The sequence below is a fragment of the Anopheles coluzzii genome, chromosome 2 (assembly GCF_943734685.1).
Source record: "Anopheles coluzzii chromosome 2, AcolN3, whole genome shotgun sequence".
NCBI classification, from domain to species: Eukaryota; Metazoa; Arthropoda; class Insecta; order Diptera; family Culicidae; genus Anopheles; species Anopheles coluzzii.
In genome coordinates this window covers 26731663-26745138 of record NC_064670.1, presented here as the reverse complement: position 1 = coordinate 26745138, position 13476 = coordinate 26731663, and the positions used below count along the sequence as shown (strand labels likewise).

Here is a 13476-nt window from a genome sequence, read left to right as displayed (position 1 = left end):
AAATAAGTAATGAGCTTTAGATTAAAAATAGTGAAACATAGTTCGAGTTGTAAAAATCCATACTATATCATGTGATGTACACTCTCTAAGCGATCATTTGTATGATTATCCACCTTGCTATGACAATCAAAGATGTCAGTGATAATACAACAAATCATATTGAAATAACGTGAATTTTTCTAAAAGCGTCCGTCTGATTGCTACGACGGAACTAAAATTTAAGTAAAAGTAACACATATTATAGTAATCAATCCTTATTAAGCAACTAATTTTCAACTCTTTTAAGTAGCCAAAAGCGTTGCCCTCGCCATTTAAAAACAAAATATGAGACAACACAGGCATCCCAAAAGCATCCTAAAAGCAAATTGAAACATTTAAGCGACACCAGCAACATTCTTTGGCGCCTTTAGACCAATCTTTCCTACCCCGTGGATGCATGCTCGGTGCAGTGTATGCCAACGAAGCCATTCCACACACTCAAAAAGGCGGCAAGGTCAGCTCTCGGCGCACCGATAATTCGTAATAAATAAATTAAAACACACTTAAGCAATCGGCACCGGCTCGGTCCTTCCCGCGGCCCCGCAGTGATTATCCTAATTAATACACTTGTTCGCTGTATTAATTTATTAGTGCCATCATGCTGATTGCCGTCAGCTTAATGGTGCGCTCGTGTTCCCTGGCCCCGGTAGGGGGAGGGGGGCAGCAGTTTTTGGGTTCTCTCGCTGGCAGGCTGAAGTCGTTGTATAGTCTTCAGCCCTTCGATCCACCACGGCCTGTCTGCTCAACGCGCGGTCAATGCATCCAGCGATATGATGGAAATCCCATTCCCCTTATCAGCACATTTTCGACGACGACCGCGACGAGGTGGCACCTCGCCCTCAGCCTCGAATTGCAACCACGACGGCCGTCATCATCATCATCCCAACCCGAAGGTTGACACCTTGCAGCAACAAATCGACACGACGCAGGGGATAACAGCGACTGACCACACACTTGTCGCCAGCGCAAGGCGACGGTAAGCCCACCAGCCGTCCGATTGGCGTGAAGGGTTCCAGCCCGGGTAACGTAACCATTTTCCAAGCGCTGATCGAAGTGTGTTTCAAATTTTCATTTACTTATGTCCGAGCAGCCAGCTTTGTGCAAGAGCTGCGCGTTCACGCCGCATTATCGCGGTTAGCGTCGCGACCAGGTCGTGTGGTCGTGGTTGGTGTGCGAAGGACGCGACGGTCTGGTTGCAGTGCGCACCGAAGCCAAATCGTCGCCCCGACCGCATTAAGTGGTGTGGTTGTAATGATGGCGAAACCCATCGCCAACTGTCGCGAAGTTGGCGAAAACGCCAGACGACAGGCAATCAAAATCGGAGCAGAATCCACCGACCCGCCGCACGCTCCCCGACGCTCCACACGGTTCGTCACTGATCATTGGGCGAAGAAGATGGCCGAAGGCAGCACGCAGATACAACAACAAAAAAAGAAAGGAAAAGATTTGCAGACGCTTAACCAACCGCCTGTGTGCTTCATCGCCACCGTCGTTGCTCTGTCGTGGCTGCAGTCGTCGTTACGCAGCCACAGGATCGATCAGGATCGGTCGGGGCACGGGCTGCGATGGAAAGCAAGTTCGAGCAATTCGAAATCCATCGCTACGTTCCGCCACGGGTGTGGATAAAAAAAAAGAAACCGTGAGCCATGCGGGGCCTGGTAAGCCGCATGACAGGCCGGCACATGCCAGCGGCACGCCACGTTATTTGTATTTAAAATTTATTAACATTTATTTGTCACTTTTCTTGTCGTCGCGCGAGTCAATGCTGTTGTCGTGCGTTGTCGCCAATAATTTAAAATCACGGGAATGGAGACACCACGTTTCCAGCATGGTTTGCTCTAGAAGCTTTGGATTTTTTTTTCGCTGCAGGTTAGCCTTTAGGTGGACGTCGAAAATGCAATCGCCCTTGTGCTTGCGTTATGCAGAACAGGAAAAGGGCTGACACGCAACGCTATTTAAGCTGGTTCTGCTTCCGTTGCGTTTGGCTCCTGTTTCTTCTGTGGCAGAGATTCTCTCAACTTTATTCCTATCTTAAGCTGGTGTCGTTTGTTTCTTTACAATCAAAATATCACACCTATGTTAGTTGGTAGAAGGCGAATGTAAGTATTATTGAGAAGCATTCTTGGGCGTACTATCACAATGATTTGAATTTAATAACGTAATAACATTTGCAATTTTTTAGCTTCTTTATTTCATAACTTACATTTTATAATTATTGGAAATCGCACATCGTATGAAAAACGCAATTGAATTAAATGCAGTTTGAATTTGTTCATGACTGACTGATCGAATTGATACGATCGTATGTAATACGAAATTTAGAATATCGTCGAACAAGTAGCAGTAAGTACATCTAAAAAATAAAATCACTTTTAAATAAATAGCGTGAAACCAATTGAAATGATTGATTTTCCGACGGCATCATAGACTACTTACATATGTATGTAACATTTACACAGAGAATCTCTTTTTGACACCGGATACATTCTGCATCCAATCAGATCCAATCAGAAAACGTCAGATAAAACAAAACGATACGCAATCGTAGTAACTGAATTTGCAAAGTCCATTAAATTTCTTTTACATGGGCTTTCAGTTGATTTTAAAACGATATTAATAACAACAATGACGCTACCGCAGCTTACCCTAAAGAGTTGGTGAATCACGGTCGTGTTACAGAATGATTAATTGCTGGTCGTTAAACATTTTATTCGAACGATCGTTCATTATACGTCCGTTTGTAATGGCCTGCTTTCGTTTTTATATGGCTTCGCACGGAAGCCATTTCGCGATAGGAATGTGTCCTCTGGTTGCATCAATCGACTCCACTTCCTGAACACTTTAAAACAAACCTGCATCCGACGGTACCAGCCCGATTATTACCACGGTGAGCGAAGCTTGAAGAATTGCGTTTACTTCAAACACTGTGGCGATGCGAAACATCACCCGCTCACCTTTGTTTGTTGGTGAGGATTTGATCGTTTTTTTTCGCCCGGCATTGCATCAATTTATACGCTCATAGTGTTTTAAAACTGCTGCCGTTTTACGAGACCAATTCGCAAACGGCGGAAGACAGTTTAACGTGCGTGAAAATAAATTACTACAGCATCGTTTTCGGCTGACGTGTGTCGTGGTGCTTGGGCCAGGGCGCTCGCGAAATGCCATTTTCGTGCCAATCGTGTTCATGATTGGGGACAGGAAGTAGGACGGAGCAGGAAACACGTATTTATCGTTTTTGTTGCACTTTGCTACTCAAGACACACACACACACTTTGAAAGGGGAGCGTGTAAATGAGCGAAATAAAAGATGGAGACAAAAATGCAATCCACCCAATGTCCTATCTTCTTTTTTTACGCTGCTTTGAGTGTTTAATTTGTCACTCTTGATTTTACTGCAGTTTTTTTTGCTACGCTGCCTCGTAAGGAAGTATATTTTTAGTGCGGTGATTTTTGGATCGTTTGCATAATTTATGGTTGCGTAGCAGATCGTTCACCAGAGCGAAAGAGGTGACACGGTAACGCAAGTGCCATCGGATGCGAATAATGCACTTTGGGTTGCAACAGAATCGAAAACGAAGCATCAGATGATGATGAAAGGGTGTTATTGGCCCTAAGATAGGTTTTAAGAGTAGCTTGAGGATTGAGTAATTCGAGGAAATTAAACACTTTAAAATAGAGTTCTGTTGTAAATAGTTACTAGCTGAAATGTGTAACTATATTTTGATTTTATTACCAATTTTAAAATACTAACATCAGAAATATTCAATTTTGTGCTTCAAATGGAATGAAATTTAATCTCCGTCAATGTTACTCTTACCCACAAATGTGAATAATAACAATAACATATTTTTGAATGGAAAGCATATCGATCGACTGGTTGGTATGAAATTCTTCGATCATTTTTGATTGAGTTTTCATTGCCGCTTGTTATTGAATGCAATCTTAAAGTCAAAATTTCATACAAGCTTCATTTGCAAACCAACTCCAAAATAAGATTATTCAATCAAGTATTCAACCATTCTATGCTTCTCTTAAAAGTAATTTAGCCATTCTGAACTATTTGACGAATAAAATGTCTAGCCATACAGATATTTTCCAGTTAGCTTATGCAATAAAAAGGACCATCTGCAGCCGCTCGTTCACCACGAGCGTTCCGGTTATCGGACAGTGATCCTACACACACGCATAAATGTGACGCTCGCAAGGTTGGTTGGCTGGCAGGCTGGCAGCCTCTCCGCTGCCCATGGGTAATAAATCAAAACCCATCTATGAGCAATTCTCTCTCACTCTGATATCGAGCGTGGCCCTAACGGGTGTACCGAGCACTGCCAAGCAACCTCGCACATCATGCCCACGACGACGCTTGTGCACTTCGATCTCGGAGTGTCCCGTGCCAAAAGCGCTGTGGCTGTCTGCAGATTGCTAATAAATAATAAAAATCGAACACCAACCACCGGTCGAGCAATCTTTTGGGCTATGGTTACGGTGGCTACACGACGATGCCACCCGGCACGGCAAGTTGCCCGGAAAGGAGCAAAGTGCAGCCTGCGCACCTTCGGCGTGAAAAGAAGCGAGCGAGTGAGTGAGGAGAAGGAAAAAAAACCAACAACGCTCTACCCAACCGCAGTTAGGCGAAGAGAGTGTGTATTTTAAGCAAACATTAACAGCAACAACAACTGTACACACACACACATTGGCACACAGACGGTGCAGCAGCGGAGAAATAAAACATTCCACGCGACATGCAATCAGCGCCAAGGATGCCAACGCATTCAACAGGTGACGAGTGTCTGGCGTCCCCTGGCGGCAGGTCCCGCATGCTGTCTCCCGCTTGCTCAACGGACGGCCAGTCTGCAGCAGGGTCAGGCAAGGCAGTCATGGTGGCCAGAAGAAGCCAGTGCACCGTGCGGACGGGACAAAAATCTCAACCCAGACAAACCTCTGGAAGTGCACGGCGAAGTCCAGCGGAGTCCAAAAACATTGAAACTACATTAAATTATATAGACAAACTCGTGGGCAGCGATAATGCATTTCTTCAGTGTGCAAAACACTCCGTCACAACGTCACACTCTAGGTATCTCAGGGAAGACGGTTGCGGTTGCCTAGATAATGTGTGTGTGTGTGTGTTGCAAGTGATGCTGCGGAGGATGCAAAAAAAAATAAACAAAAACAAGAATTGAATCGCCTCTCGATCCCAAGTAGTAATGGCAAACTTTCAAATGGAATGGATCGATCAACATTCCGGCCCGGTCCAAATGTACGCCACGGTACGATCTACGGGAAGATACGCGGCGCACGCAAGCACGCGCATGACGCGCTGATAGACAAATCACTTAGTAACACTTTGTGGCCATCGCACACGAATCACGCCGCTCAATTAAGGTGGCTCACCGGCAGAATTTGGCCGCAAATACAACTAGACAGCACACCGAGCGTTTGTCGCGCGAACGCTAATGTTTCCGATCAATTGCACTCGAAAGGCACTACATCGCCCCGGTCAGCTGCTGCTGCTGCAAGCTGCACGGTCCGATAGAGTTATGTTGCAACACCTCGGGCCCGGGACAGCGTGGCCCAGTCAGCCCTCGTCCCCTCGTCAATCCTGTCGTGCGCGCTGTCGTGTAGTTCATCACGGGCCGTGGCGATCAACGACCCAGTTGCGTTAGGTACGGCTGATCCGGAGTGTAACAAATCGGCGAAAAATTGCTCTCCGCGTCACACGTCCGATAAAGAAAGACGAGAAGAGGAAGAACGAAAAAAAAACACACACACACACACCAACAAGATCAACTCGAACGTCCGCTGGTGGTAGCGTTGGGGGTTTGGGGGCTCCTCCCCGGACAGGCAAGAACTGTAGCCACACAGCTGAAAACTTTGGCCGCAGCAACACGCAGTGACCAAGACGACAGCTTTAATTAAACGATAACGCTAATGGACTTAATGATAAAAGTGTCTAGTTTTATTAATAAATTTAGCACAAATTGACGTGACTGAAGCGATGGCGAGCTCGCGTCTTGGTGGGACTGCAGCTTCCACCGCGTACCGGCCTTCCCGACACTCGCCTTGGTTGAGTGGTGCGGGGTAAGCAAAGTCTCGACAAACACTCCAAGACTGCTGGTAAGTTGGTATGTTGCGTGCGTAAAACAACAATTTGCGCGGTACATTCGTGAACCCGAAGCGGTCAGAGTAGTGACGCCGATCTTTGCCGGGACGGAAACACACGTGTCTGGGCTGGTTTTGTGGGCACCGCCAATGTGCCTGAGGTGCCCGAGAATGGGCCCGGGCACGCGATGCTGTGATTCGAGCGACACTTACCTTGCAGTTGGTTCGCTGCCGCTGCTGCTGCCGCCGCCGCTGCCGCTGCTGCAGAGAAGTCGGCCGCTTTCTGAAGATTCACTTTTGGACGGTTTTTTGCGTGAAGTGCCGCCGTCGAGGTGGAGGGAGCGGACGAGGGTGCAAAGAAGGGTACGGTGGACACGGGCGGGATGTGTTGGGACGCCGTCGAAGGGATGGTTGTGGATGAGGTGGAGGTGGAGGAGGAGGAGGAGGAGGAGGGGTTGGAGGATGAGGAGGAGGAGGTGGTGGTGGTGGTGGAGGTACCGGATGCCGTTGTTATGCTCGCCACCGTCGAGCTGCTCGTGGAGCCGGACGGAGTGGAAGAGTTCTCCAGCAGCAGCTGCTGGACCTGCAGGATGTCCACGTACTCGTCGAGACTGGATGCCGCCGGGTGTGTGGACCGTCCGGAACTGGAAGCTGTTGGTAGCAGAGAGACAAGCGGGTGGGTTTTAGGGGAGGATGAAGAAGGTGAGAACTGGCCTTTGAGCGGTAGGGAGGTAACGCTTGGCATTGGGAAACGTACAGTTCAATCCGAAGCTGGTGTACCCGGCGTACGATGACGACCCGTTGCAGAGGCCGGGCAATCCGCCAAAGCTGACCGTCGTTGCTGGGGACAACGCTGACCGGTGGCTATGGTGATGGTGTTGATGAGACAACGTTTGCTGATGATCTGCTAGCTGTTGCTGTTGCTGCAACAGTTGCTGCTGCTGGTGCTGTTGGTGCTGCTGCTGGTGATGTCCCTGGAACGCACCCAGCCCACCGGGATCGGTCTCCCCGAGTGTGCCGTTCTCGGCTGGATGAGCTCTGACCGATGGTTCGGCCGCAGTACCGTTGGTGGGATGTCCTGACTGTCCTGACGGCGACTGTACCGCCTGCAGATGGTGACCGTTATGGTGTTGCCCGTGGTGATGCAGCAGATTGTTGTAGTTGGTCGTTGCACTGGCACTACCATAGATGGGTTCACTTTCACGACGCATAGCTAACATTTTCTCTGCCGTCGATGCACTGACACGCACGGCACGGGGCGACGGGACGGATCGAACGGGCGACGGAAAAACAAAACGAAACAAAACAAGGACAAAACAAGGCAACGAAAAATGATAAACACTCCATTAGCGCGATGAACAATTACACGCTTACACTAGACGGCACTACACACACGCGCACCATGTCGAACTCGGAAACACATACGCGCAGCAGCACGCTTTGAGCAGATAATTCTAATCAATATACACCGTAATTGGAACTACGCAGGCATGACAAAGCTTTTTTTCTGCTTAGTTTGATACAATTGTATACACTTTTTTCTATTTTATAATTACTCTCAATATATTCAACACCACACTTGTTGCACTTGAATAAATGATATTTTCTTTTTCCACAAACAATAACTGTTTTAATCGCTCCTAGTCACCAACACACACTTCACACACTTCGTACTCAATCACGTTGAGGAACATTGAATTCAATAAGCCTAAGGCTGATGTATGAACGGCAACGGTTGGCGCAATTGTAATGAGGTGAACAGCAGTGAACACAATTTAACGCCTGGGATTCGAAGCACTTGTAAAATATTTGTCAAAGGCGGCCTGCGATCTAGCAATTTGGCGGGAGAAGAATAAGTCTGTAACGAAAAGAGAAACAAAACGATTATCAGAACCTTTAGTATTTAAGATCTTTGCAGATACAATTGAAAGATCAATGATTTACATTGTGAGTTTTACAATGCCGTCGGTACCAACACAAAATGAAACTGAAGATGGTTGTAGCAAATAATAAGATCACTCATAATATCTTTACAAGGACTGAAAACTGTTTTACATTATTTTGCACTTTTCACTTTGATTTTTTGTTCGTTAGTTCTAATTATCGGTTTTCTTTTCGTTATAAAACACGAAACTACATTTTACAACGGATAAAACATTTCAACACTCGAATCGAATCGTTCGTCACGGTAGCTCGCCTTAATGAAGTATTTCGCCAACTGTCGGTGCAGGTCGGTTCGAATGTTCGAAAAAATGGTGACTGTTTCGTAAAAAAAAAAAAATCGCACGGAAAAGCAACCCCCTCTGCCGTGTTTTCCTTCCTATCGCACTGTACACTCCGCCCGCGTATTGCTTGCCGGCGTTGACGGTGAGCGCTGCAACCAGCAACCAGGGCTCAGGTGTGTTCCCGAATCGGATCGTTTCGCAAACTGAACCGGGGCGCGAGATCTCGACCGCACGACTCGCCACGACAGTGTAGCCGACACTTTCCGGACCGCGTTTGGCCGCGCGAAAGCAGCTGCGCACCGTTTGCGCATCAGGTAGGTGGCGATCGGCGTTACAGGAAATGGATAAGGCGAACGGTGGAAAGATGAACAGGCAGGAAGGAAAACACCCTCACAGCCGCACAGCTCACACACAGCCGCGGCGGCACAGGCGGGAAACTCGGTGTGTGCGATGTGAGGGCCACCTCAGACGATGACGAATTTTCCTGATTGCGGTTGGGATGTGTGTGTGTGTGTGTGTTTGTGTGCGGGAGGGGTAGTTTAGTAGACGGCTTCGTATCCGTATGCGGGTGCGATGGCAACGGCGACGATGAGCTGGTGATGATGATGATGATGATGATCGTGCAAACAAATACAGCGACACGTCGTTACGACACAACCGACACAAGCTGCCAAACTTAAAATGTCAAACGCGAAGGATCGAGTGGAGTGGGTGGTGAAGAACGGGACAAGAGAAGATAAAGAAAACAAGAACAGTATGGTTCCCGGTTCACGACGCTCCAAAGACGGGCAGGGGATGGGTTCGCTGTGTGTGTTCACGATGCTATTAACCCAGCAAAGCATGTACTCAACACACACGTACGACCGCTACTGATCTTCGAACCACACACACACACACAAACATCCGGCTCAAAAACAACCACAGACACTTGTTTGTTCAGCACTGTTGATGGTGACGTCTGTTGCAACGGCACTCCAAGCACATCGGGCCAGATGATTCGCTCCGTGCGGTACGTTGTGTTTGTGCGGACGATCTAATTTCGTCACCAAATAGCATCATTTTCTTTTGCAAACGCGGTACTGCGATGGTGTTCAAGTTCACCCACCCATACGGAAGCAAACGCTGTCTGCTTGATCTTCACTGGCTGGTTCGGTTAGCCGAGGGCAAACGTGTCACTGGCACAATATAACATCACAAATTTACGCACTTCCGTCCAAGGGTACTGTTTTTTTTTTCATTTGATATGTTTTTTTACCTAATATTTGATTAAAACCAAACACGTACATAAATAATTAAATACACTCAATTTGCCTACGTTTCAACAATGCTGCACTAACCTTCACCAGATGAATCTATTTGTTTTACCGCCACGCGGCCACAGGCACTCACACACACAAACGCCCAAGCCCATTGTGACCCGTGTGTCCTGTCGGCGGGAAGGCAATCGAACGATTAATGAATGAGGTTCGAACTATTCGCCATTGATGCGGCCGGAATGCGGCACGCGCTATCGTGCAGATCGTGTGTATTATCGATGCGCAACGATTTGGCCGACCCATAACGGTACCGAAAGGGCCGCCACTGATAAGTCGGGCCCGAGCGAGCAAGCCCGATGCACGAAAGAGAGCAGCGTAGGGTCGCGGCCGATAAGGAGCGGCCAAACGCGGGACCAGATGGGGCCCCGCATGAGCCCGAGCAGGCAGGTAGTATGTGTGCGAGTGTGGGAAGTGGAAAACGTGGAAACGCTCTGTGCTGAGCGTAAGACTTCGAAGGCAATCTGAGAGCAACGAACGACTGACGGCTAGCGAGCGTTAGAGCAAAGCGGGAGAAAGTGAGCAACAGGTGCGCGTCTCGGCAGCACCGAACCAGCCAAGACGCTATACACTAAGACGCGTGTGTGAGCAAGAGAAAAAGAATTTTTGTTGTTGTATGTGTTGTGGAATTTTTCGGCAGGAGTCTCCACGTGCAGTGGCAAACGGGTCGCTACGAGAGAGAAAAAAAAGGTACTTGCAAGCATTACACTCAGAATGTTTCATACGAGAGTGAGGCAGTGTGTGTTTTGTGTTCCAAATAGTGGATCCGTGGAACCGTTCGAGGACTTTCGATGGGGTGGCAAATGGGTAAGGAGCACACGTGGGCGAGGTACAGCAAAAACCCTAAGCAACTCAACAGCTAAGGGCCAATTTTGAGGCAGTAGTGCGCAGCCGGTCGAGTTAGCGTACTCTAGAGTAGGCTCGAAATTTCTAGTCACCACTGTGTGTAGGAAGGTTTGGGAGGGTTGGGTTTAGCTTTTTAACCGTAGCCCCCTTTCTTCGCAAGCTACCGGCCAGAGCCCACTGGTGCGAGGCTGCTGGAGGCGCCTGGTCCCCTGTACGGTGCGAGCAAAACGGAGGTTCGAAGAAGCGATGAACAGTTTATGAATGAAGCCCGTGCGTAGGCAGCGCCCGGTGGTTGAACTTGTTTGCCGTTTTGCCATCAAAATTCTAGATTGGTCGTTTTCGTATAAAGGGAAGGAAAGTACAAGTTGTCAAACCTGCAACAATAACTATGTAGCGGTAAAGATATGGCATCTTGTAAGTGGATTAATTATGTTAGATGACTAACCGATGATTTGTAGTGTTTTTTGTTTGGTTACTTGTTCAGAATTGGTAAGCATTAATCAATGACTTAATTTTAAAATTTGTTTGATTTGAATTTTGTTTTGGGTATTTTTTTCACAACCTCAAATAAACTTTGACTCGTCATTTTAATTTAGATTGCTACACCTAACCACAACCAAACTAATGTGACACTGCAACAAAACAAACATTTTTATTTTCACCTTTCACTGTGTAACCCAATCACCACGTGCTGGACACTTTCACGCGCCAAAAAACTACCAATCCTTCTCCAGCAATCATCCACGGCACGGCACAAACACAACGACTATCTCGTGCACACTATTGCTTCTCGTGGCAAACTCGTGGAAAACTATTCCATTCCACTAACCGGCCGATCGGTAGCTTGTAGCTAGGCGTAGTAAACCGGTGTGCGGTGGTAAAGCTTGGGAAGCCCTTACGGTGGCAGCCTCGCTGGCAGTGCGGAAGGCCTGCAGGACCTGTAGCGCGCGAGAGAGCGTCCCTTCCGAGCGTCGAGCGAATGGGCGCAAAAACTTGTGAATGAAGCAGCGCGTGCCGATGGAAAACGTGCCGCTCTTTACGCGCTGCAACCGGCACCGGATGCCGCGAGTGCGTGAAGAAAGTGTGAAGCGAGAAGCAGGCCGGCATGGAAGCGAGAGAAAGAGACAGAGAGATAGATAGAGAGAGAGAGAGAGAAACTAACTACTGGGTAGGGAAGACATCTCAAGCGGCATGCTGATACTGAGTAGGTAGTGTAGCGCATACGAGGCGTATGTGTATGCGCGTGTGTGAGTGTGTGTGAAGATAGAAGGAAGATGCCAGGACCCGGAACCGGGGCTCGGAATTGCGCCCTGCCATGAAATGTATACACTACTAAAATCACGTACCGAGAGAGTCAGAGCATACCACTACGCGCGGCAGTTAGAACGAGAGCGAACGAGCGCACAAAGTTGCCTTCGAGTGGGTGGGCCGCGTGCAATGGGCTGTGTGGGTGGTGGATACAAAAAAAGGTAGTCCATGGTGGGAAGGTGAAGAAGCTGGCGAGAGCAGTGCGAACAATACGCAACGCGGTGTGCGAGTGAGCGAAAGGTGCAATTGAAAGGTGCCTGCCGGAGATGAAGAGAGAGAAAGAGAGGAAAAGGCCAATAAGGGAGAGAGAGAGCGAAAACAAACGCCCCTGCCAGAAGAAAATCCGCTGTTCATAAAATGAAGTAAAGAACGGGCGACAAAAGATCGTCGGGCCAGCGTTTTCGGTTTGCGCTCTGGTTGCGCGCTGGTGGGTGGGCACTAGGTGGGAGACCGTACAGCACGCAAGTGGGACGATATTAGGTGGGTCGTAGTCGTCGTCGCCTTCGTCGCAAACACAGGGCACACGTACGTTCCGGCAATAGCGGCCCACGCACACTGTCAGCGTGTTTCGTAGTACCCCGGTCGTATTTCCAAAAAGCCTACACGCTCCATGTACACACACACGCACACACACATGGACACGCATGCACTACGGCAGCCTTTACTAAGCGGTACAGGGCTACTAGATGGTAAGAGACGATGCAAGGGCTACGAAGGCAAAACACCTTGTGCAGTATGGCTGTGTGTGAAGGGAAGTAGAAAAGGATAAGGAAACACAAGACAAACAGGATCAAACAAAGGGTAACATACACTAGAAAGGGGGGGCAGAGATGTTCCAGAAGCATAAACACGTAAACAGTTTATTGTATTTCATTCTAGAGAATTTTTAAACGCAACCGTAAACCATCTGTCCTTTTTAAAAGCACACTCACCTAGCCTGCTAGTATTGTGCTCGAAGAAATGCTGAAAGTGTTGCCGGTGCAACCCACCCATTGTCACGCATCCTTATCACCTTTTCCCCCCCGCACTCTGTACACACGCTGCTGCAATTTCGATAGGATCGCGTTGGATGCGATTATTTGGGGTGTTATTATAGTGGTTCCAATTCTTGTTTTTTTCTGGATGCCTTTCGGGCCCAAACGATTGCTTGCCCCATTTCCCCGTTCCATCTCGAACGGTGGCACACACACACACACTGTGTGGGCGCCAAATTTTCGGTACACGAAGATGCGTGGGCCACCGTAGGCACGCGTGCTGCCCGCACCGTGTGGGTGTCGTGTTTTTGTTTGTGCGTGTGTGTTTACTTTCGCAGCCTCGCAGGTTGATCTCCTGCCCGGGCTCGGTGTCACATTAGTGCAGTTTGCAGTGCAGATTACACAAAACGCCTGATGGCGCCTGCCCGAACGAGGTGGGGAAGGCAGCATGAACGGTTTGGTGAAAGAATTATGGTATTAGTCGGGTAATTAAGTTCGAGTGATCGAACCGATTGAGCAAGCAACAGAAGAAGCTGGGGGAGTGTGTTTGCAGAAGCTGTGCTGATGCGCTTTAGCATAATAATCGCAAAGAACGAAATCGATGCGCTACGAGGGATAGAATGAGATAGAACGTTATTGTTTAATACACCCTCACAAGCAAGCCCTCACACC

The 13476-nt window shown here is 48.3% G+C and overlaps 1 protein-coding gene across 2 annotated transcripts in view; it reads right to left on the bottom strand.

The window, feature by feature from the left end:
• Positions 1–13476, bottom strand: part of LOC120949357 (dendritic arbor reduction protein 1-like) — a 73935-nt gene that overhangs the window by 58308 nt on the left and 2151 nt on the right. Inside the window, exons 1-3 of one of the 2 annotated variants that reach the window (XM_040366618.2) lie at positions 8083–9575; positions 6896–7996; positions 6352–6789 (exon numbers count right to left, since the gene is read on the bottom strand). In XM_040366618.2, the coding sequence (XP_040222552.2) occupies positions 6352–6789; positions 6896–7358 (901 nt within the window). In that variant the 5' untranslated portion in view covers positions 7359–7996; positions 8083–9575. Of the gene's footprint in view, positions 1–6351; positions 6790–6895; positions 7997–8082; positions 9576–13476 lie in introns of those variants that run through there. The other variant, XM_040366619.2, reaches the window with a different exon arrangement.